The 25,829-nt window shown below is 38.5% G+C and overlaps 2 protein-coding genes across 4 annotated transcripts in view; one reads left to right on the top strand and one right to left on the bottom strand.

Moving 5' to 3' along the window:
• itgb1bp1 (integrin beta 1 binding protein 1) overlaps positions 1-23,810 on the top strand; it is a 35,998-nt gene extending 12,188 nt beyond the window's left edge. The window contains exons 2-7 of one of the 2 annotated variants that reach the window (XM_059645611.1): positions 118-220; positions 2,426-2,504; positions 6,261-6,397; positions 7,611-7,703; positions 17,624-17,773; positions 20,321-23,810. In XM_059645611.1, the coding sequence (XP_059501594.1) occupies positions 149-220; positions 2,426-2,504; positions 6,261-6,397; positions 7,611-7,703; positions 17,624-17,773; positions 20,321-20,392 (603 nt within the window). In that variant the 5' untranslated portion in view covers positions 118-148 and the 3' untranslated portion in view covers positions 20,393-23,810. The remainder of the gene's footprint in view (positions 1-117; positions 221-2,425; positions 2,505-6,260; positions 6,398-7,610; positions 7,704-17,623; positions 17,774-20,320) is intronic. The other variant, XM_059645612.1, reaches the window with a different exon arrangement.
• Positions 23,186-25,829, bottom strand: part of LOC125452475 (arf-GAP with SH3 domain, ANK repeat and PH domain-containing protein 2) — a 162,134-nt gene continuing 159,490 nt past the window's right edge. For both annotated transcript variants that reach the window (XM_059645605.1, XM_059645607.1), the window contains one exon: positions 23,186-25,593. In XM_059645605.1, coding sequence (XP_059501588.1) covers positions 25,519-25,593 — 75 coding nt within the window. In that variant the 3' untranslated portion in view covers positions 23,186-25,518. The remainder of the gene's footprint in view (positions 25,594-25,829) is intronic.

The raw sequence follows: 25,829 nt of genomic DNA, 5'->3' as shown, positions 1-25,829 counted from the left end.
TTGGTGAAGATTTGGTGTAACTTGGATGTCATCAGTAATGTTGAATGATTTTTTTTTTGTCTGAAGTAGATGGGGTTTAATGTGTGCTTTGTGTCTTCTTCGGTGTCTGTTTTTAAGAGCAGATAAACCTGTGAAACAATGGTGAGATATGTTTCGAAAAGGGAAGAAACGTCACAGCAGTAGCAGTTCTCAAGGCAGTGAAATCAGCACAAAAAGCAAGGTGGGTTTTCATTGCCACGGTTATACTTGGTCAAACTATAACTAATGTCACCAAATATGTTACCAGACAATCAGGTGTGAATAAGTTCCTATTACACAACAAAAACTGGCACAAAAATTATAGATTTCAACTATTTGTTTCTCATTTGGTAAAACAGATTACTTTATATGAATATTTAGTAAACACACTTGGAGAAATGCTGTGGAAACCAGCTTTGTGAAATATTGGATCAAGTCTGTATCTGCTGTTGTTGTTCAAGGCTATTACCTATTCATTTATGATCCTTTCAAGTAGCTCTTGGCACTGTTTAACAGCAGATCTTTGCTAAGTTATATGTAAACAATGAACATATGTGATGTAGTTCATCTTTTCATTGCATTACAAATACCTGTTCAGAATACAGTTTTTTCCCTGAATTATTAATTCTTGTTCCAGCCTCATTGAGTAATCTCATTTTTTAAAAAAAAAATCTCAAATTTTCACTGAACTTACTAAGTAACAATTTTTTCTCAATGTTGGTTCCTTCTGAAATCAAATTTACTGGAGTCTCACATACTTTAGTTATTGTGTCAGTGTACTTGTGAGTAGATAACACTGGTGAGCAAGCATTTCATCATGTAGAAAGGCTTTGTATTGAATTAACTGAGATCAGTTTCATTATAACTAACTTCTAGGGTAAAGAAGATATAAAAAATATAATCAGTTTAGTTTTCCACTTTTCTACGTGAAGAGCTCCTTGGTCCTACACCAGAGGTATTGTTTATCAAGACTTCAGAACATCTAACACCTACATTCTGCTAAACATTAATTATAATTAAAGATACAGTTAATAATCCTTGTAAGGAAATGAATGCTTGTAGGTTCCAGGGAAGAACACGCCTGATTGTGGCTGCAGTGTCTTTATGCTCAAATGTACCATAGGTCACCGATTAAAAATGGTTCTCTCACTGCCATTGGAAGGGATATGTTGTTGAGTTTTGAAACTGCTCAATTGCAATTGTCCTGAAAAGATACATTGTTTGATTTTTCTCTGTGGCTTTTTGTTGAAGTGTACCAAATTTCAAGTTTAACTGGGGAAGGCTGGAAGTTCAAGAAGTTTCTGCTGCATCCATTCCTTGAGTCTGTGCAATTTCAAAAACATTCCAAGCTTTAAACCTAAAATATAGAGAAATTAGTCTCTAGTATTTAAACATTTTTCAGTTTATGGACCTGTAACCATAAAATCATGCAAGTTTATGCCCAAGGGACTGGGTGATCAAATTGAAACTTGTTGGCTGAAATATCTTGCTTGTGGTAATCAAGAATGGCCTATTGCTTTATACTCACTGCAGCAGGGCCAAGACAAGACCTATCGCCAAATGAAATTTAGGTAAGGACAAGTCATGCCCATGTGGCAGGACCTTTGTTTGGAAAATTGATCAATTATCAACTTTTAAGCAACTGGAGAATTCCAGAACTCTGTGTATTTCAGTTTTGTACCCTCTTACCATCAAAAGCCTCTATACCAAGTGACCAAACAGGTTGGTAAACCCTGGGTAAAATTGTCACCACACATTAATATGTTCTGGCAGATGTGAGTATAATTTCCTCATACTGAAGAAATTAAAATAAGTTAGGAGGTTTTATATTTTAGGAGCAATTGTTGTAACCGATCAATGCTGAAACAGAACATCTGCGATGCAGTTGGGTAGCTCAGACACGGAGTAAAAGGATATAACTGAAAGATTAACTTTTCATTTAGTAGAATTTAATCAAAATTTGCCCATGTACATTTTTAATTCTCAGCATTATCTTGTTGCAGCTGGAGTTACTTGTACAATTTTCAACTGTTCCTCTATTTGCATTTTTCTAGGATATTTTGAGCAGTACATCCATAGCTGTTGCTTATTCTTATCCTTGGTATTAAATGCTGAAAATCAGCATTTTCTGTCTGTGTTGTTGAAACTGGTAATTTAGTTCACCCAAATATTCTCTTTAATAAAATGTAACTCTAACCAAAGTGTTGGATGAAATATTTAGGAGGTATTGTTTCAACAGCAAATGCTTTATGTTAGCTGTTCCTAAATACTCTGCATAGGCATTTTCTGAAGATAGAGGGTAATCTTAAGATGTTTGAGAGATACCGCAAAGCACTGCAGATAATAAATGTAACTTTTACTCATTATCTTTTAAAGTCCTTCATATTTGTGTGCTTTGTTTTCTCAGTCAGTAGATTCCAGTCTGGGTGGTCTTTCCAGATCTAGTACAGTGGCTAGTCTTGATACAGAATCCACAAGGAGTTCAGGTATTGTACAACAATATTTCTTGATTTTTCAAACTATAAATGATGACTCAAATTGTAACAAGTAATCTTGATAACTCCCTTACAATTCTCAGCTGTTAGCTACTAGCATGTCTATTAGTAGTCAATAACAATGGGCAGGTCATTTTTTCAACAACTTACTACAGCTGTTATCTTTCTGACATGAGACTGCCATTGCCATAACACCATGTTGAAAGAAAGTATTCCATTTAGATTCTTTCGAAATTCCTGAGAAATCTCAGAATTATATCTACGCGTTGTTATCTTTTTTTTCATTTTATTGTCACATGTACCGAAAAACAGTGAAAAGCTTTGGTCACGAGCAGTACAGGCAGATCACAGCAAGCAAGGATGTACAAATCAAAAAGACAGGGTCATACAAGTTACAATATTTGACGGAAGAGGTTGTAGGAGGTTATTACCGGGGTGTGAAGCAGATTGCTACAGTCTCACTGATGGTTTAACAGGTAAATGGAGTAAATTATATATTCATAAACCATGCAGAAAGGTCAGATTCCACACCCTATCCAAATCTGTAATATGTTCTGCTGTCTTAGTTGGGAGTTGGTAGGGGCAAGACGAGTGCAGTTACTGCTGCACTTGAGACCATATAGAGTCCTAGAGTCATACAGCGCAGAAACAGACTCTTCAGCCCAACTTGTTCCTGTCGACCAAGTTTCCCAATGTAACTATTCCCATCTGCCTGAGTTTGGCCCACATCCTCCTCTACCTTTCCTATCCATGTTTCTGTCTAAATTTCTTTTAAATGTTGTAATTGTACTTGCCTCTACCACTTCCTTTGGCAGCTTTCTGTACATGTACCATCCTTTGTTAAAAAAGTTCCCCTCTCACCTTAAATCCACGCCCTTTAGCTTTGGACTCCCCTAGTCTGGGGAAAAGTCCTTGACTGTTCACCTTATCTATTATATATGGTAATCAACAGCACTTGTTTCAGTATGTATCACTAGGATTCAGCTTTCTAATTTTCATTTCTACTGATAAGTTGAGGGAGAAGGAGAGATGTGTGACTCAACTCCCCAAGGGGAAGCTACTTTCAAGCACATGCTTAAAACTTCCCCAACCCATAAAAACATGTCAATAATCACAAATCTGATTTATATATGTACACTTACATAAATGTTAAAATACATAATCTGGAAGAATAGAAACATTTTACCACCCACCAGTTTGCAAAACAACCAGTTTCCACAACCTCATTCCAACCTCAAGACCAATTCCCATGCGAACTACCAGTGATCCTCCCATTCCAAGAACTTTAATTTTAGCATTTAGAGTCAGAGAGACGTACAGCACAGAAACAGACCCTTCGGTTCAACTCGTCCATGCCGACCAGAAATCTTAAACTGATCTAATCCCATATTCCTCTTAAACCCTTCCTTTTCATATACCAATCTAGATGCCTTTTAAATGTTGAAATTTTACCGTTTCCTCTGGCAGCTCATTCCATACATGCATCACCCACTGTGTGAAAAAGTTGACCCTGAAGCCTCTTTTAAATCTTACCCCTCTCACCTGAAATCCTTTAGGTTTGGACAGCCCCACCCCAGGAGAAGATCTTGTCTAGTTATCCAATCTATGCCACTCATGATTTTCTAAGCTTCTATAAAGGTCACCCCTGAAGCCTCAGATGCTTCAGCCTATTCAGCCTCTCCATATAGCTCAAACCCTCCAACCCTGGCAACATCCTTGTAAATCTTTTCTGAACTCTTTAAAGTTTCATATCATCATAGCAGGGCAACCATAATTGCACACAATATTTCCAAAAGTGGGCTAAACAATGTCCTATACAGCCGCAACATGACCTCCCAACTCCTTTACTCAATGCACTGTCTAATAAAGGCAAGCATACCAAACACCACCTTCACTATCCTATCTACCCGTGACTCCACTTTCAAGAAGCTACGAACCTGCACGCCAAAGTCTCATTGTTCAGCAACATTCTTGGTGGTATTTCGCCAACACGTTCATGAAGTCCACATAACGCAACACTCAGTACAATTTTTTTTAAAACACTGAGAGCACTTTTCTTGCACCTCATTCCAATCCCCCTCCCACCCACATCCCCCAGCCCGGTTTCCTCCTGCCAAACCCACCTACATAATCTGCTGCACCCCACAGAACCCCTCTGACATCAATTACTTTTGGCCAGAGGTGCTCCACAATCCTGGGCCTTGGGTGTGCATGCGTGTACATCTGGCTCTGATTGGTTAACAGCTCTCTGCTTTCCATGCCCAGGATCCTGAACCCTTTAAAGGCCTGGTGAGCTGTTAATTGCCTAATTGGCTTGTTTTGTAGAGGCCAACGCCTGCTGTCTCTCACAAGCTGTTCAGTCATATTCTGGGGACAATAGTTAAAATTCCAGGTGGGCAGATGGTCACTTTGAAGTCAATAAAAAAAAACTTGGAATTTTTAAAAATGGCATTCATATAAACACTGTAAATTTAAAATAAAACCTGTTTAATTCATTCAAGTCTTTTAGGAGAAAGGAAATGTCCCTGTTCTTGTTTACATGTGACTCTAGACGCACATCAATGTGGTTGACTCTTAGCTGTTGTCTGGGCAATTAATGCTGATTGTGTCAGAGTGCCCATATTCCATGAATAAAAAATAATCAAACCCCTTTGTGATTTTAAACCCCTCTACTGATTTAACCTTCTCTGCCCAAAGGCTAGAGAACCTGGATTGTTCTCCTTTCTTCATAACTTAAATCTTCAATTCACTAGAATGTTAAAACTTGAGGCCTGGACATACGTTTAGAAGTGTGGTGCCCTGAATGAAACGTGACACAAATTGATGACTTCTGGGTTAAACATAACTGTCTTGATTTCTGTGCTCTATCCCTTTATTTATAAAGCCATAAGTCACACATGTACGTTTTATTGTAAAATAAAGTCTTCTCATCTTGTCCTACCTGTTTCACAGATGTACAGACCCCACCATGTTGTTTATATTGTTTCTTTGTTCTTTCCACCAGAATGCATTCCCACATATTATCAATAATTTTCATGTCTGTATATATTCTCCTCAAGTCCTCAATGTTTGCAGCATTTCCCAAGTTGTGTCATCTGCAAGCTTTTCAAATTATAATTCCAAGAAGTAGATTGCTTAAAAAAAACTTTATTAATTTAAGCACAATATACAGTGCACAAAGTAATTTTGTGCTGTTTGAAAAACAGCTGTAAGCATGGATGCAAAAAAAAGCTCTGGACTCCTTGATAGCTCAGTGGGTAAATATGCTTCAGAAATCAAATAGATGGAGCAGATCCTGGTCTGCCCTGAACTCGGTTGACCAGAGCTGGAATAGCGACAACAGTACTATCTCAGTACTGGCTAAGAATGGAAGATATCAGTTTTGGTTCCCGTGATGGTCTTTGAAGCCTTCTCCCAGAAATAAACTATTAAATTCACATACAAAAGTGACTACCTGACAAGATAGCAGCCTGTAGAAACATATTCCAGCCTGAGCTGGGAAGAGTTGAGAAGGGAAGGCGAAGAAAATTTGGGTGTGTGTGCATTGTTGGTGGTTGTTGGTGTTTGGGGCAAGTTGACAATTGATTACTTGCTTTCTATTTTTCAATAAATCATAACTTAAATAAAACATTTACCAGTAAAAGTAGAAGAAATTGGTGCCAGTTTTGTGCAGAAGTTAAACTAATGCAAAGAACTAATGCTAAACACTGGAAGAAGACAAATTGTATTTTTATGCTTTTGTTACAGGACAGAGTAACAGTAACTTTGACACATGCACTGAATTCAGAGTGAAGTATTTGGGGGCTATTGAAAACTTGAAAGCCAGTTTATTTGATTGCCTTCAAGGACCACAAGATTTGATTAATTATATTGATTTGGCACAGGTAAGATGATGGAAGTTACAATAATGCTTTATCAATTTCTCTTGTGAACAAACCTTCACTTTTGTGAACATAATTAAGTATAGTTTCCTGATTAATCTTAACAAGTTGAAGGTGATGGAGATAACTGAAAAGACCTGAAAGTTTCTGATCAACAAAACTCAGCTTGAATAGTTTGATACTGTCATTTAGCTTGGAACATACTGCAATTTGCCAAATCTGCCAAAACTCATTGGAGTGTGGAGCTGTCACCACACATCACGTGCGAAGAGGTTTCCTCTTCTGAAAGCCCTGTGTGGCTGGTGGCAAGGTATGGCTGTGAAAGCTGGATCATTAACAGTGATGAGGGTCAAATAAGAGCATTTGAATCAAAAGGACTTGGACAGAAATTGCATACAGTCTAACGCATGGGTTCTTGAGAAGATTGGTGTTAAAAAGAACATTGAAGAATTGATAGCAGGAAAGCTCTTAATTTGGGTACATGACGCGAGCAAAAGCAGTGTTAGGTAAAAGATTGTGACACCACAACTGGAAAACACTACAAAGACAACAGGTTTGGATAATATCAAAACAGTAACTGCTTCTATTAGCTTTTAACTAAAAGGTCCTGCTGCATTTCTTAAGTGCCTCATAATTCTGCACTTTTTTTAAAAAAAACAGAACATGGATTGAAAAGCATAAAATAACCTTGATTTCTGACTGTCCTTTCACTCTGGTGTATGCTGCTTTTCAACTCTTAGCAGACATTTTTTTCCACTGGCTGCTTAAATCAGGTCCTTCGCCCTATTAGGTGCTTGTAACTCTAAACCTAAACAACTGTTGAAAAGTCCCAAAGTAATTTCCTGGAATTCCAACCAACACTCCAGACTGAATTAGTAATCCATACAACAGCAGAGATTAGTAAAATGCCCAATAGATTTAATTATCTTGAAAACTGGGTGTCTGAAATTCCACAATCAAGTGAAGGCCACCTTCACTTTAAGACTTTCATCCTCCTGATTCTGATTCCCTCAGGTACATACAAAACCATGCTTCTATATTCTAAGGTGATCTGGGAATTTCTAAAGATGACCACTTTAATTACCTTACAACTGAATTTTTTCCCAAACAGAAGCTCTCAAGGTTATTTTAACAGTTTCCTATTTTCATCAATCCATTATGTTTTACAGTTTGGTAGAATGGCAAATGTCTCCCTATTGTGCGTTTTCTCTTATAGCAATATGGAAAATTACCCTTTACACCATCAGAAGAGGAGAGTATTTTATATGTATCCAAATATGGTATCAAAGTCACATCCTCTGATCAATTTGTGAGTATTAATATCTTCTTCTAATTCTGTTATGTCAAACTTAGAAAGTTGTAGGAAAGAAAGGGCCCAAGATGACATTCCACATTAAGCAGAGGTTCACCTGCACATCTGCCAATGTGGTATACTGCATCCACTGTACCTGGTGTGGCTTCCTCTACATTGGGGAAACCAAGCGGAGGCTTGGAGACCGCTTTGCAGAACAGCTCTGCTCAGTTCACAACAAACAACTGCACCTCCCAGTCGCAAACCATTTCCACTCCCCCTCCCATTCTTTAGATGACATGGGCCTCCTGCAGTGCCACAATGATGCCACCCGAAGGTTGCAGGAACAGCAACTCATATTCCGCTTGGGAACCCTGCAGCCTAATGGTATTAATGTGGACTTCACCAGTTTCAAAATCTCCCCTTCCCCAAATGCATCCCTAAACCAGCCCAGTTCGTCCGCTCCCCCCACTGCACCACACAACCAGCCCAGCTCTTCCGCCCCCACCCACTGCATCCCAAAACCAGTCCAACCTGTCTCTGCCTCCCTAACCGGTTCTTCCTCTCACCCATCCCTTCCTCCCACCCCAAGCCGCACCCCCATCTACCTACTAACCTCATCCCACCTCCTTGACCTGTCCGTCTTCCCTGGACCGACCTATCCCCTCCCTACCTCCCCACCTATACTCTCTCCACCTATCTTCTTTACTCTCCATCTTCGGTCCGCCTCCCCCTCTCTCCCTATTTATTCCAGTTCCCTCTCCCCATCCCCCTCTCTGATGAAGGGTCTAGGCCCGAAACGTCAGCTTTTGTGCTCCTGAGATGCTGCTTGGCCTGCTGTGTTCATCCAGCCTCACATTTTATTATCTTGGAAAGAAAGGGATCCTCATTTTAAACAATGATCACTTATCAGGATGTGTGATCTTGACATCCCTTTACAATGTTTATGAATTTTTCCACTTGCCCCATACATCATTTGTTACCTACTGACTGCAATTTTGTCCAAAAGGTTTAAGAACTGTGCCAATTTGGGTGATTAGTGTTTTAACCTTTGAACCACTGCTAATTAATATCAACAGCCAATAAGAGGCTAGTACATGCTGACACTGCAATGTACATTCCATCCTTGTTTTGTCCAGGAAAATGTAAAAGGTTTCATGTTCCAAAGTCAGTTATATTAGTGCCCAGTTACTGAAACCTACATTTAATGCAAATGATGTGGCTCCTTCAAGTGGAAGCTGCTATAATGTAGGAGGCCTTCTGGTTCTGTTGGTGCATAGTTCAAAATTACATATCATAGCATTCTGAACTGCTTGCATGAACAGGAATAACATTTTCATTACTTTGTTAATGGAACTTCCTTTCTGTCTAGCTGCACAGATGGATCATTCATTTGCATACAATAGTGTGTCATCTATAAAGCTAAACTTGCAGTGTTCAAGTGTTCTCCAACTCATCTTCCATACTCACCAATTCTTACAGGAACTTCTGTGATTTTTCTACTTTAAAAAAATTGCAAGAACTTACCCAATCCAGCAGCCCCAGAAGAGACAGCAACAGTACAGTGCCAAGAAGAGGCCTCACCATGTGATCTGATACTTGCAGTCACTTTGAGATACAGACATTGCACTTACCTAAGACTGGTATAGCATTGAGAGGCCTGACATGCTGAGGTGCTAGGCACACACGTGCTAAAGCCAGCCTGGGGATGATGGATAGTTTGTGTGCGCTAGCTGATTGGAAGGTCACAGATGATTTCTAGTGCAGGGGATTATGATGAAGACTTTGAGAAGGCAAACACTGATGGGTATGCACACATAGGTCAGTCATTGCTTCCTACATCTGTCAATCTCCTGTTACTATTGCATTATGTTGAGAAATCCAGCAAGTTGGAGTGCGTTGCACAGCTTTCCTGCTTAAGTTTCTGCTCTACCTCCCTATCTTGCTGCGAAGTCCAGAGGCACTAAAATCGCAGCCCTTTTTCCTGTTGCAGTCTTCATGTAATTAAGCCTGTCATTCCTATGAGAATGGAACATTACTTAATAGCACTTTCAGACACTTTGCGATTGTATAGGCTCTTCAAATAAACTTACCGTGCTTGATCTTTGGTCGAGTGGTATGCAAACATTGAAGAGACTTGCATAGATCAAATTTGTAAATTAGGCATTATGTCAGCCAACAGGGCTGTGATGTCATGCTAGGATCAGTTTCACTTGTTTCTGATGCTTGCAGGGATGCCCAAGCTTTAAACATGGGGCATAAGCTGCAAGTGTCTGGTAACACTCCACAAAACCCTAGAGTGACTGACTTCCCACCTACAGTCTTTGATGAACAGTTAAACCAGAAGGAATTTGTTTAGCTAATGAGTTATGAACATATGGAAAATCAATTGAATTGCTTAAAATAGAGCTAGATCACAACTATTAATGTGCAGGAGGCCATTTAGCCCACCGTGTCTATGCTAGCTCTCAAAGAGCATTATGACAAAATGCAATTCTCTTGCCTTTTACCCATAACTCTACACAATCTTTGTGTGAAAATAATTATCTAATGGATTTCTGAATGCCTTATCTGAACCTTTCCTCACCACACTTGCATGCAGCGCATTCCAGACTTCATTTACACCCTGTGCAAAAAAGTATTTTCTCACATTGTGTTTACATATTTTGCAAATCAGTTTAAGTCTGTACCTTGTCATTCCTGATTCTTTTACAAGTGGGAAGTTTCTTATCTACTCTGTCCGTACCCCTGTGATTTTGAAATTTTTGTCAAATCTTATCTTCTCTTTAAGGATTTCTCCCATCTGTCTTCATAGTTGAAACTTGTTATGAGAATTATTCTAGTCAATCTCTTCTGCACTCTGTCTAATGCATTTAGATCCTTCCTGAAGTGAAGTGCCCAGAACCATATCTAATACAGACATGTGACTAGTGTCTTACTAGTCACTTACTAGGAGTCACTTACTAGGAGTAAGTGACTATACTATAGCCAAATTTGCAGATGACACAAACGGAGGGAAAGCACATTGCAAGAGGGATACAAACAATTTAACAGACAAATACTGATAGGTTAAATAGGCAAAAGTGGCAAATGCAGTATAATATGGGAAATGTGAAGTTGTTCATTTTGGAATGGACAACTGAAGAACTATTCAAACGGAGAAAACTAGTGGAAAGCTGCAACACAAGAGGATTGGGGGGTGTACCTGTGCACAAAACATCAAGCTTAGCACTCACCTGTCAGGTAATAAGGCAGGTTAATGAAATGTTGGCCCTTATTTTGGGGGGGGTGGGGGTTTGGATGGAGTACAAAAGTCAGGAAGTGGAACACAAGTCCAGAAGGTGCTCATCAGGCAATATTTGGAGTACCGAGAGCAGTTTTTGGTCCCTTTTATTTGAAAAAAATCATTGGAGGTAGTTCAGACAAGGTTTCTAGATGATCCCTGGTATGCAGCAATTGTCTTATGAACAAAGGCTAAACAGGTTGGGACTATACTCACTGTTGTTTGGAAGAATGAATGATCTCATTGAAACACAGGATTCTTAAAGGGCTTAACAGGGTATAAATGCTGAGAGGATGCTTCTCCTCCATGACCAAGGGGAAAAGTTTCAGAATAAAAGGATGCCAATTTAAGACTTGAGGAAGAATTCCTTCTGTCTGAAGATTGAGTGTCTTTGGAACTCCTTGCCACAAAGCCGTGTGGGCAGAGTCCTTGTGTAAATTTAAGCCTGACACAGACAGGATTCTTGATCAGTTAGGAAATCAAGAGTTAAGGGGAAAACACAGGACAGTGGATGTGAGGAATGCTGATTCACTACAATCCTATTTCATGACGGAGCAGGCTTGAGGGACCAAACGGCCTACTACAGTTTCATTTTTATAGTCTCAAAACAAGGTCTGTCTGCTATTGCACACCCTATAGAGTCATGTCCCAAATTTCCGCATTGAACTTCATCTACCACCTACCTGCTCACTGCACTTTGTCCTTTTGAAGTTCTACACATTCTCCTCACAATTTAAAACGTTGGCAAGTTTTGTATTACATAGAACATAGAACAATACAGTGCGGAACAGGCCCTTCGGCCGTCGATGTTGCGCAGACCTGTGAACTAATCTAAGCCCATCCCCCTACACTATCCCATCGTCATCCAACTGCTTATCCAAGGACTGTTTAAATGCCCCTAACGTGGCTGAGTTAACTACATTGGTAGGCAGGGCGTTCCACGCCCTTACCACTCTGAGTAAAGAACCTGCCTCTGACATCTGTCTTAAATCTATCACCCCTCAATGTGTAGCTATGCCCCCTCGTACAAGCTGACGTCGTCCTCCTGGGAAAGAGACCCTCACTGTCCACCCTATCTAATCCTCTGATCATCTTGTATGTCTCTATTAAATCCCCTCTTAGCCTTCTTCTCTCCAATGAAAACAGACCCAAGTCCCTCAGCCTTTCTTCATAAGGCCTTTGCTCCAGACTAGGCAACATCCTGTTAAATCTCCTCTGCACCTTTTCCAGTGCTTCCACATCCTTCCTGTAATGGGGTGGCCAGAACTGCACACAATATTCCAAGTGAGGCTGCACTAGTGTATTGTTAGCAAACTTTGAAATTGGTCCCTGTACACCAAGATCTAGATCATTAATACAGCAAGCTTTGTTTTAACTGGCATCTTCTCAACTGGCACTCTTGATAAACTGGCAAAAATCAAATACCGTGATCTACTGCAATGTCTGAGTATTCATGCTGTGAATAAGGTATAACAGTGGTGTGTATACCCCTACATTATGTTTCTATTACTTTCTGTGTGATTTAACATTGAGTTTAGAATGTGTGTTGATGGCTTTAAAAGATTTTGAGGGTTGTCAATGGCTCCACACTTTGTTTGGTTAAGGTTTACGGCAGTTAAGCTTACCTGTTGATTATCCGGAATATTTGATCAACCAGTACACTCCTGGTCCCATAGGTGCCAGTTAATAAAAAGTTTGATGTACATATCAGGAAAAGCAAGACTCCCTATATAAAACACTTGCTTTCCATCAGCCTGAAAAATACTCACTAACCATTAGTGGGTTTCCTGTTACTGTCCAAATTTTGTATCCTCATTTCTATTGCAACTTTTATTCACTGAATCCAAGGACGTGCAGTTTAGGTGGATTGGCCATGCTAAAAACCCCACATGGGGTTACGGGGATGGACTGGCAGGGTGGTGGGTATGGGTCTGGGTGGGACACTGTTTGGAGGGTTGATGCAGAGTTGATGGACTGTAGGGATTCTGTGAACTCTAAACTTTGTTCAAATGTCTATTATGCGGTACTGCATCGAACACTCTTTGGAAGTCCATGTCTATATCAACAATATTAACTCATCAACCCTGTGTGTTACATATTTGAAAACTTCAAGTTAGTTAAATATAATCTTCACTTATGAAGTCCATGCTGACTCCTCTTAATTAACCCACATTGTCCATGTATTGTTTCTGAAAGTTTAGCCAGCGCCAAATTTAAATTGATTGGTCTGTGATCACTGCACTTATCTATACAATCTTTTGGGAATAAAAGTTGAAATGTTTGCAAGTTCCAGTCTTCTGGCACCACCCATATCTAAAGAAGACTGAAAAATACTGGTTTTTGCAATTTCCACTCACACTTCCTTCAGTATCTTTGGGTTTATCTCATTCAGATTCAGTGTCTATCAATTAAACAGACATTGTTTATCTAATACCACAGTACCCTCATCAATTTTGAACTCTTCTCGTGACTGATTTTCCTCCTTTATCACCATGGCCTTGGTAGTACCTGCTTCCTTGATAAAGAGAGAGAGGCAAAAAACCTCAACTGTTCCCCTAGGCTTCCATATGTAATTTTTTAATAATCCCAAATCAGGCTTACTCCTCTTAACAACTCTTGTCCTACTTACATGCTTACAGAAGACTTTGGGATTCACTTTTATGTTGGCTGTCAGTCTCTTTACATAATTCTTCTTTGCTTCTCTTAGTTGCTTTATTTTTAAACTTCTCTTCTGAATTCAGCTTGCTTCCAATTATAAATGTTTGCAATTCTGATTTTCTAACTTTTTTTACCCCCCTCCACACCCTTTCCATGAACTGGTGATGCATAGGCCACACCGAACAATGTAATTGCACCCTTAGCTCTAGCCAGATTGATTCTATCCTTGAGCCCTCTGCAGCATTCCTCTAGCATTGCAGTGCTCTTCATAACTCATACTGCCACTCCTTTTCCTTCCCCCATCCCATTCCTAACCTTTCCTTTCTTGCACCTAGAAATATTTAACACCTGGTCATGCCCTTCCTTGAGGCACGTCTCTGTTTTAGCATACCATAATAATTCCACATGGCCTGTGCCTGTTACTCTCTTCATATTTACTGCACTCCATGCATGCATACACACACAAGTATAGTAAACAAATATCAAAGTGTGGATGCTGGAAATCTGAAACAAAAATAGGTGGAGAAAGCAGATCTCATATCATCTATGGATAAAATGCAGAGTAAATGTTTTGGGTCCATTGATCCTTCTTCATAACAGAAAAATAAAGAAATAACAGAGGTACAGAATAGATACCTTGCATCAGTTTTCACAGTGGAAGACACCAGCAGCATACCGAAACCTTGAGAGTCAGGGGGAAGAGGCGAACATAGTGACCATTACCAAGGAGAAGGTGCTGGGGAAGTGAAAGGTCAATAAATCACTCAGACCAAATGAACTGCACACTGAAGTTGTGAAGGATATAGCTGCGAAGACTGTCTAGGCTTTGGTGGTGATCTTTCAGGAGTCACTGGAGTCAGGGAGGGTCCTGGAGGACTGTAAAATGGCTAACGTAACATTACTGTTTTAGGAGACAGGAAGACAAAAGAAAGGAAGCAATACGCCTGTTAGCTTGACCTTAGTCATTGAAAAAAATATTAGAATCCATTATTAAGGACGAGATTATGGATTACTTGGAAGTGCATGGTAAAATAGGGCCAAGTCAGCATAGCTTTGTCAAGTGGAGGTCATGCCTGACAACTTTGTTGGACTTTTTTGAGGAGTTAATGAACAAGCTAGGCAAAGGAGAGCTAGTGAACATGATCTGTTTAGATTTCCAGAAGGCCTTTGACAAGGTGCAGCACAGGAAGCTCCTAAATTAGATAAGAGCCCAGGTACTGACACGGATCTAGGATTAGCTGCCTGGCAGAAGGCACAAAGTAGAGAGAGAGGGTTCTATTTTTGGATGCCGCCTGGTGAAGTTCCAGGGCGGTCTGTGTTGGGACCAGAACTATTCACATTATACGTTGACGTTCTGGACGAAGGAATTGAGGGCACCTTTGCTAAGTTTGAAGGTGACAAAAAGATAGGTGGAGGGACAGATATTGTTGAGGATGTGGGGAGGCTGCAGAAGGACTTGGACAGGCTAGGAGAGTGACAGATGGAATACAAATGTGAGAATGAGAGAGGCTGTCCACTTTGGTTGGAAGAATAGAGGTGTAGACTATTTTCTAAATGGGGAAAGGCTTCAGAAATCAAGCACCAAAGAACTCAGGATTAACATGCAGGTTCAGTTGGCGTTTGCAAAGGCAATACAATGTTAGCATTCATTTCAAGAAGGCTAAATACACGAGCAGAAGTGTACCGCTGAGGCTGTATAAGTCTGTGGTCAGACTGCATTTGTAATATTGAGAGCAATTTTGGGCCCTGTATCCAAGGAGGGATGTACTAGCCTTGGAGGAGTTTCAGAAGAGATTTATAAGACTGATCCTGGGGATGAAGGGCTTGATAGGAGGAGCAGCTGAGTTCCTGGGAGTTTCTCAGGAGGAGCAGGGATCTGATTGAAACTTGTAAAATACTGAGAAGCCTGGATAAGGCAGACATGGAGATGTTTCCATTAGTAGGAGAGACTAAGACCGGAGGGCACAGCCTCAATGAAGGGACGACCCTTTAGAACCGAAATGAGGAGGAATTTCTTCAACCAGAAGGTGGTTCATTTGTGGAATTTATTGCCACAGAGGGCTTTGGAAGCCAAATTATTGAGTGTTTTTAAGACATGAGATAGATAGGTTCTTGATTGGTAAGGGGATCAAGAGTTATGAGGAGAAGGCAGGAGAGTGGGCTTGAGAAACATATCAGTCATGATTAAATGCTAGATCGACTTCAGTAAGTCGACTAGACTAATCCTGCTACTATATCTTATGGTTTTCTAGTCTAATAGCACATATATCGTAACCCTGTTTTAGAACGTTTCAGTTTCTCACTGATGCTAATTCCACCTATTAAATTAATGTTTTCTATTCTAAGGTTACCTATGTCTTTCCCTATTTTCTGCACCCGAGTATTGCTCTAACACATTTTCTTGCTTCTTGGACCTCTGCTGAGTTAAAATCTTCCAAACACCAGTAGAAAAATGGTTCATAAGAATTAAGTCTAACCACCACCGCCCCTCCACACTAAATTTTTAGCCCCACGTTCATCTGTCTTATCCAATTTCTATACTGAATTGGAAGCAGCACATCCAGAGATTACTATTTTTGACATCCTGATGTTACTTTAGCTTCCTGAATTCTGACTGCACTGCCACAACTGCTTCTTCCCTATGTCACTGGTATCACAATCTCTGATCATCCTGCCTCAGAAGAATGTCCTACAGCTACTCTGTGACATTCCTGACCCTCAGACCAGGAAGATAACATATCATCCTGAAGTTACGTCTATGGCCGCAGAAATATGTCTCTAATCTGATAATTAATTAACCCTCTATCATTACTCCTCTTTCACTCTTCTTCCCTGCATTCTGTACACACACACACCCATAATATGATAGCTCTTGTTGCACTCCTTTGAAGAACAATTACACCCACCCCCACCCCAATATCAAAATCCAGGGTGGAACCCCAATTAATGAGTAAAATCATGTCAGGGGACCCATTCCTTCCATAGCTACATGCCCCTAACTTGCAGTGCCACCACATTCCTAAACATGCTTCCTATTTGCCTTATATGTAACACAGTCATTCCAGTTGCTGTTGGAGCTCAGAAACCTTAAACTCATTTTTCTGCCGCCGCTGACACTTACTGCACAAATGCTCATCTAGTTTGTGTTCATGACTCCTTAAAAATGCCATAAGATGGGAATTCCATGTGATTTAGCCACCATGCCACATCTTACGCAACCTTTTGGAAAAACTAGATTATAATAGAAATTAGAAGTACCCACCAGTCAACTCCTTCACCAATGTCTATAAATTGGATTTTTAATGGCAACAGCAACCAGTTGCTACGGGGTAAAAATGTTTTTTTTTTAACAAAATGCTAAAAAGAGCACCTCCTTCCCTTCCTCACCTAATTCCTAGCACTTTAGTTAAATGTTAAATACATACAAATTTATATTTTTAGAAAGAGAACAAAATTTGCCCAATTCACTAAACTCCTTGTACTCCAGTCAACATGTTCCAAAACTAAAGAGTTAATTGATCCCATTACAGAAAAAAAAATCAAATTAGCTTCTTTAATTAACTAACTACAACTGTTCCACAGTGAATAGTTCGTATACCACTTCTGAGGTTCCCAGCCCCTGAATTTAAACAGCAACCTTCCATTAAATGTTAAAAGTTAAATATAAATAAATTTAGATTCTTAGAAAGAGATCAAGAGTCTCTCACCTCTAAACATTGATGATTGGAAAGAAACAATATTGTGAGATATATGGCAATTGACATGCATGGCAAAAGAATTTTTAAAATATTGTTGTTCGGGTTTTAAAAGACAGCAGAGTAAGTTCGATGGGCCAAACTACTAACTTTATTTCTACATTCTTCCCAAACCTTCCAGTGTCATATTACAGATTTAATTAAAAATACTAATTATTTCAGTCACTTGATATAATATTCCATTTGCTGTCATCCAAATACACAAAGAAAGAAATTCTACTAACTTTTTTTTCTTTTGGCAGGACATTTTACACAGACATCCACTTTATTTGATAGTGCGAATGATCTGTTATGATGATGGTTTAGGAATGGGAAAAAATCTCCTTGCTCTAAAAACGACTGATGCAAATCAGAATGAATGCAGTATCTGTGTGTATCAATGCAATAGCTTGGTAAGAAATGAATCTTTCTTTAATTTTATATTTGATTGTATAACCTCATTTTAAAAGAGTAGTTTGGTACTTTAACTATCTGATCAATACAGAACCACCAGGTTTCACTTGCCTCTAACAGGTAAAAATGATTGAAATACCATATTCATTGGACAGGTGACTAAAATGTGAGATTTGAAATCAGGGAAATCAACCAAAAATGACCTGGATGTGTCAAAAATCTATGAAAGAGGTTCCTGTAAGGTTCAGTTTAATACTAAATGCTTTTGCATTTACTTACTGCCCACAACTGTCTCCCAGCCTGAATAGCAATCATGGACAGTTCCTAAAGATTCTGCACAGTATGGAGGTTAACTTTATCCTGACATTACACCTTAGATTTTAACTTCTAACCATTTCATATCACCATCCTTCTTGATCTCTACTTATGGTAAGTTATCAGTCTCTAGTCATTATGGAATCTGAATTCCCATTATGCTCGTTCACATGCACATTTTTATTGCTGTTCCAACCTGGAATTTGATGTCTTTGGTGTTTTTTATGCCCTCTTTCTCTCTTCCAAACAGGCCACATGTCATTTCTCCCGATTTAATATTAGTTTTGCACCCACCTGCAACCTCCTGTAAGTCAGTATAAACCCAAGTAGTAGTGTCACTGTCTTCCTAGTTTGGGCATTACCATGCCTTGGACAATGAAAGCACAGTTAGTATCACTTTATAATTTCTGATGAACCAATTAAGGCACTTATTGCTGCCTCCTCATGAGAAGCAACCCCGATGGTCCAACCCTTTTACCCAGAGCATCAAATAGGATGCTAACTTCCATTATGTTCTTCCAACCCACACTGCTCACAAATCAAAAGTAATGAGCCTCTTTTCAACATTTTATCACAAAGTCAAAATAGGGCTCTTCCTAACCATATGTTTACTGTGTGTTGAAGTGATAGTCTGCCTTTAATTGTAACTTGTATCACTGTTTGGAACACAGTAGTTTTAGAGGCTTCATAGGGGCCAGGCCATACTTTGCTCTACTCACATTCCTTTGGGATCTATTTTACTGTCTCACTTCCTCTTAACATTTTCAACCAATGCTCCATCTTTTCATCAAACAAGACAATGTTGGCAAAACTCAGCAGGTCTGGCAGCATCTGTGAAGAAAGAAAAAGAGTCTGATGCTACAGTATTCTGTTTGCTTGGAGATTTACAGCATGTGCAGGATTCTGTTTTGATCCATATCCTTATGCTCCATGTTACCTTAGCCTCTGTATATGACAACTGATCCTGTTGATTTGATAATCTTGGCTTTCTCTGTCCTACGTTATGAATTCACTCTGCTCCTTTCCATTTCCTAATTAAGACAGTGAAGTTAAGGTTGAGTTGATAAAGGTATTGAGAAACTTTGTGAATTAATTAACCCCAGCTCTGTCAAGCATGAAGCTAAAGATCAAGGACTCCGGAGATACTAGTTTGGGAGTAGAAAGTGAAGTCATCATTGGCCATTTTTTAACCATGATTGGCTAAGCAAGAGTCACACGCAGTGAATGCACTGCCTCTGAGCTGGATGATGTTGTAATCAACTCAAGCTACGACTTCAAAAGAGATTGAAGAGTGAAAGTGCACTTTATTGAAGATTTTTTGATATTGATGTGACTGTGCTGTGGTAGAGGAATTTGAGTGTCCTTACAACACAGGCAGAGTAGACAATTAAAAGTCAAATGTGATGTTGGACACTATTGCAAGGGGAGTTAGAGTTCAAGACTAATAAAATCCTGCTGCTAATGTGTTGGACTTTGAGAGCACATTGAGGGTACAGTCAATAGTTTTGGTTTCTGTTCCTAAGAGTATACTTGCTTTGCAGATGCAACAGATTTTCACTAGTTTGATTCCTGGGAAGACAGTCCTGATGTTTTCTGGAGTTTTGAAGAAGGAAATGTGATTTAATGCAGGATTCAGCTCCACAGGAGAAATGCTGTCCTGTTTGGCCATTTTGGGCAGAAGTGAGGAAAGGTTCCTCGATTCAGAGGGTTGTGAAACATTTGTATTCTCTGTCCCAGAGGACTGTGGATCCACATTTGACGATATTCAATTCTTGGGTAAAAAGATTTTAACTGGAAAAATATCAATGGAGTTCAGGCAGGAAATAAGAGTTGAGATCATGGTCGATTCGCAATCCGATTTATTGCCAATTTAGGATAATTGGACCGTAAGACCTACTCCTACTCCTGTTTATTGTTATTTATGATCATCATTTGGGTACCAAAGTCATAGCAGAATGACTGAAGCTAATGTTTAGCACTGATATTTAATTTCATTTCCAGTTTATGAAATGCATGTCAGTTTTGGTAACATCACAACATTATTTTGTCATAGACTCTTCAGTTTAGCTGAAAATAATAGGCCAACCAGTGAAAATCTAAGTATGTGATCATTCCAATCATTTCCAGATTTCATAACAGATATAAAAGAAATCTTGTCTCAATAACAAATAAAATTATCAGAACAGCAAAAATGCATCGTAATTGAGTAATCTAATCCTTCTGTTTTGCAGGAACAAGCTCAAACAATCTGCAAAGTTCTATCTACTGCTTTTGATTCAGCACTTTCCTCAGAGAAATCCTGACAGTTATTCTCTAAACAATAAATCTGGTAACTCCATGTGGATTCATTGGTTATTTACCTTGTTTAACTGCCTTCATCTACTATTGTTGCCTTAGATTTGTGAACTAATGTAAAGAATTACAAATTCTTAAGTTTGAAGATGTCTGCATTTCAATTTTTCAGTAAATTGAGAACTATTGGTCTGTTAGTACTGTGCAGGTTTACAGTTCTACAGAAGTCTATTGTTGTACATCACTATTTCAATTATTGTCAATCATCCCCATACCTCCTTGGAGCAGCCTAAGGTTTACTGCAGGATTTATAACAAAGGTTTCAGAAAATGAAAATAATCAAGTGAAATATATAAACCTGTAGTAATCATGAAGTATTTCTTTGTATTGAGGTATTTCTTAAATGTCAGACTGGTAGGTAATAACTTTGATTTTTGCACTGTATAATGCTCAGTGTTTTTACCTCTTCACTAACAATGGCAATTAGATTCTCTACAGTGTGGAAACAGGCCCTTTGGCCCAACAAGTCCACACCGCCCTTTGCAGACCCATCCCCCTATAACCCACATACACCCCTGAACACTACAGGCAATTTAGCATGGCCAATCCACCTAACCTGCACATCTTTGGACTGTGGGAGGAAACCCACGCAGACACGGGGAGAATGTGCAAACTCCACACAGGCAGTTATCCGAGGCTGGAATCGAACCTGGGTGTCTGGCGCTGTGAGGCTGCAGTGCTAACCACTGAGCCACCGTGCTGCCCCAATGTAAATGAACAAGTCTTGATGATGATATATGTTCAAGCCAAATATATTTAACAAATAGTGTGTAGGTCAGTACACTTTGTAAACACCATTGTAATTTTTGGCCTTTCAAATAGCAATGCAATGAAGTAACATCCTTCTATTTATACAAATAAAAGAAATATGGACAGTTCATTTTCTACTTGTACACTATTATTTTTCCCTATGTTATTACTTCCCATTAATATCATTCCCAAGTTGTCGAGTCAGAGTCATACAACATGGAAACAGACCCTGGGGTTCAACCAGTACATGCGACCACAGTCCCAAACTAAACTAGTCCCAGCTGCCTGCATTTGGCCCATATCCCTCCAAACATTATTTATTCATGTACTTACCTAAATGTCTTTTAAATCTCATAACTGCACTTGCATCCACCAGTTCACTCCTCACACAAACCACTGTTTAAAAATAATGCCCCATTTGTCTTTTTTGTTTAAAACTTTCTCCTCTCATCTTAAAAATGACTCCTAGTCATGAAATCCTCCACCCTCTAATGGTTCGGATTTGGCGCTCGCACAGCCATGGCTGGGGTTTAATTCCTGGTTGGCATGGATGAGTTGTACTGAATATATAGTATATCTCTATGACTGTAGGGAACAGACATCTGCAATTCACCCTATCTATTATTCTCATGATTTTATAAATCTCGATAAATGTCATCCCTCAACCGCCTACACTCCAGTGAAAAATAAGCCAGCTTTTCCAGCCTCTCCTTATAACTCAAACTCTCCATTCCTGGCAACATCTTGGTAAATCTCTTCGGAACTCTCTCCAGCTTAATAATGACGTTCCTATAAAAAAGGGTGACCAGAACTGGACACAGGACTTTGGTGAGGCCTCTTGTAAAGTCCTGTTCACCTCAACATAACGTCCCAACTCCTTTACTCAAATGTCTTAACCATCTTGTCTACATGTGATGCAAACTTCAAAGAATTATGTGCCTGAACCCATAGGTGCCTCTGTTCTACAACACTACCCAAGGCCATTCTTTTAATTGTACAAGACCTAGCTTTGTTTGTTTCACCAAAATGCATTACCTTGTATTTATCCAAATTAAACGCCATCTACCATTCTTCAGCCCATTGAGCCAACTGATCAAGATCTCTTTGTAACCTTTGATAACTTTCTTCACTGTCCACTATACCACACGTTTTAGGGTCATCCTGCAAACTTACTAACCATGTCTTTTATATTCTCATATAAATCAATTATATAAATGACTTACAAGAGTGAAACCAGCACCTGGTGACAGGCCTCCAGTCCAAGAAGTAAATTTCCACCACCCCACGCTGTCTCCTACCATCGAGCTAATCTTTTTTTAATCCAGTTGGCAAGCTCACCTTGAATCCCATGTGATCTAACTTTTCTAATTAGTGTACCATGCAAAACCTGCCAATCGCTCTGCCCTCATTAATCTTCTTGGTTAAAATGGTAATAAAATGCTTTGAAGAACCTTTCAAACAAAATATACACTGCTTTTGCATGATTATAGAAGAGACAAGTTCTTTGTCTAAAAGAAACGTTATTTATATTATGACCCACTATCGTCTTAGCCAATTAATATGGTAATTTCCTTGTAAGAGCCAGTTTCAATTCCCATCAATGCTGAGTTTGCAGATGTACTCCAACTGACTATTAAGGCGTAAGATTTCCAGTTAACATCAATGCTGCTGAATCAAAGAAGGGATTAAAGAAGTCTGATTGTTACCTAATAACCCCTGGTGTGGATATCAGCTGAGAATGCCAATTGGGGTGCCACAGGTTAAATAACTGTGAACAATGTCATGGCTCAATAAAAAGTCTGAATCACCTACCAGAATGTATTGAGTGATAAGGAAACTTTGCCCCAGAAATGTTTGTCTTCATGGTGGGGAAAAAAATTGAGAGAAAAAGAAAGATTTGGAAATTATGTTTTTATCTTTACAATTTGTTAAATAATGTAGACAAGTGAACTATGACTTTTCATATTTGCAAAAATAAAAAGTCAAATTGTCGAGAATTATTGGGTTCGATGTTAAAAACTAAGTGATATCATGTGACATTGAGAATAAACCAGCAGCCACTGATGTCAGAACAATTCGTATTTTATCTCAAACGCAGTGAACAACAAATAAAATCTCATACAAAACCATTATTCCCAGCCCAAAAACCTTTATTGACTTTATTTACTATAAAATTCAGCACGTGCGATATATTAAATTTTGCTGGTTTATTTTAACCTAGAGATAGAAAACTTTGCGGAAGTATTTGAAATTCAATGGTACTTTATTATTAGAGGCAGAATTTTTGTTGAACAAGATTGCGAAAAAACATGCTGGTCGTGATCATCTGGTGTGATTCTATTTATTTCTTTCTGTTTTCCTCATTTGGGTTATGTTAGTTCTTTAAGCTAATGCCATTTCATCAAATTGCAGTACATTCACAAAAATTTCATACCCATATATTTAATTAACTTCAAAATTTATATAGTCTGGACTTGGTGTTAAAAGTACACAATATGAAATTTTAGTCCCGTCCTATAAAACAGCTGAATAGTAGAGGAATTTTCATGGGCAGTTAAGTGGATAACGTTACATGCATCTCACAAATTTAAATTTTAATAGAATGGAATTAACCTGTATGAGATCTACTGATTCTCAAAATGATTGTTAACAATTGTAGCAACCTTTATGCAAAGAATGGATATTTAAATACATATTTACGAACTTCAGATTTTGTACAGTATTTCATCAGATGCTCACTAGTCCTTCACAAATAGTGAAATCATTAGGCCTCACCTTTAAAATCTGTACAGATGACCTGCATTGAAGCAGGCTTTGCTTTAATAATTGTTTATTACATTTCTGGATGAACTCCAATGTTAAACTGGGATATACAATACATTACACATGCTAATTGTCAAATTGATGCAATGAAATGCAAAAGAATTATAGGATTTAAACATTTACAATATATCTATATATAGTTGCTCTGCAACAATCTAGCTTGTCATATTTGTATCCATTTTACATCATGTCTCAATCAGGATTTCTTTCTGCTCCAAATACACTCAGATGACAACAGTAGGTGGCACCAGTTATCCTGCCTAGAGATTTTTATGATCCTTTTAACAAATCATAGCAAGCAGTAATCCTGAATGATGTCAACATCTTCAGTATTAATTCACATTAGATACAAGAATTAGTTCTGTTTGAGACAATAATTACAGCCAAAATTTAGTTAAACGAGGGGTTACAAATCTGAAACTTACCGCTAACCCAAAATATTTTTCAAATTTTTCATTCCTATGCATTGAAGCTAGACTGACACTTCTCAAAAAAGAACTTGACCACTTCTGTAACAAATTCAAAACTCTAAAAGACTAGCTTTCTAATAACAGGCCAATAACATCATTGCAAAATAGTATTTGAGATGAAAGTTGACTACAAATGATTTGTACTAAATGTATACCATTTTTCATTTATTTTTCTTGATGAACAGTTTTAAAATTTTGTTTTTAGTAATAAAAAGAATCAACATCAAATCCATGCAGAACTTTAAAAAATAACAAAGTCTGCAAATTTTTGGAAACTGATGTAGTTATTTAAACTCTAGACTGGTTAAACTGTTCGATGCAAAAAAAAAGCGTCTATAAGAAATGCAAAGAGGACCCCCTAATAACCATTTGTGAATTCCTGTCACTAACTTTCTCTTTTGGTAAACAGCACTGGGATATGAGTACTGTTCATTAGCTGCCTTTTGAAATTATTATTTACATTACTACGGCCTTGCGTTCAAGAATGAAGTTTGAAAAATTTAACTTGCATTGGGAATTACAGCAATAAAATAATGGTAAATCTGGAAACAGTGGTGCTATTTTAGATTCATAGTAATATTTTAAGGCCTTAAGAAAATTATGAAGTTCAGCATGCTTAGTAAATTCAATACCTGATTTACGGAATCTATATCATAGCACTGATCACTACTAGTGTTCTCCAGCTTCGCTCCATTGTTAATGCTACATTTATGCAATATATTGTGATTTTCAGTATATTTTTCACAGGTACTGAAATAACATTGTCACTGTTAATGAACAATTAGCATTCTTTTCATTCCCAAGTACCTACATGCACCATTGCAAATTAACAGACTTGAGTCCATTTATAACTAATCTCCAGTTGTACTGAAAGTGCAAATAGTTCAATGAATATATATTTAAAACTAGTTCCTTATAACATCCTCCAGTTAAGAAGTGATTTGTCTATTGAGCTAAACACAGATGTTTTTCTTGTCATTTGATGGTACGGTACCATGCTCCAAATTGTTTCTCTTCAACGTCCTAAAGGATGCTCAATCAGAAATGAAGTGCACAAATGTCACAGGGAATACACCCCTTCGCTTTGGGTCTCCTTCAATGTAACCAATCTACAAATAAAAACAAGTCATTCAGTTTATTTAAATAACAAGTGTACAGGATAAGATATTTTCTGAAGAAGGGTCCCGACCCAAAACATCAAACTTTCCTGCTCCTTTGATGCTGCTTGGCCTGCTGTGTTCATCCAGCTTCACACCGTGTTAGCAAGGATAAGAACTGCTTTTGTTCTTTCATTGAACAATAGAATACCAGGGAGTAACTATCAAGTTTATAATCTAATTAAGAA

This window comes from Stegostoma tigrinum, chromosome 4 (genome assembly GCF_030684315.1).
Source record: "Stegostoma tigrinum isolate sSteTig4 chromosome 4, sSteTig4.hap1, whole genome shotgun sequence".
Classification (NCBI taxonomy): Eukaryota; Metazoa; Chordata; class Chondrichthyes; order Orectolobiformes; family Stegostomatidae; genus Stegostoma; species Stegostoma tigrinum.
This window is presented reverse-complemented; position numbering and strand designations above follow the sequence as displayed.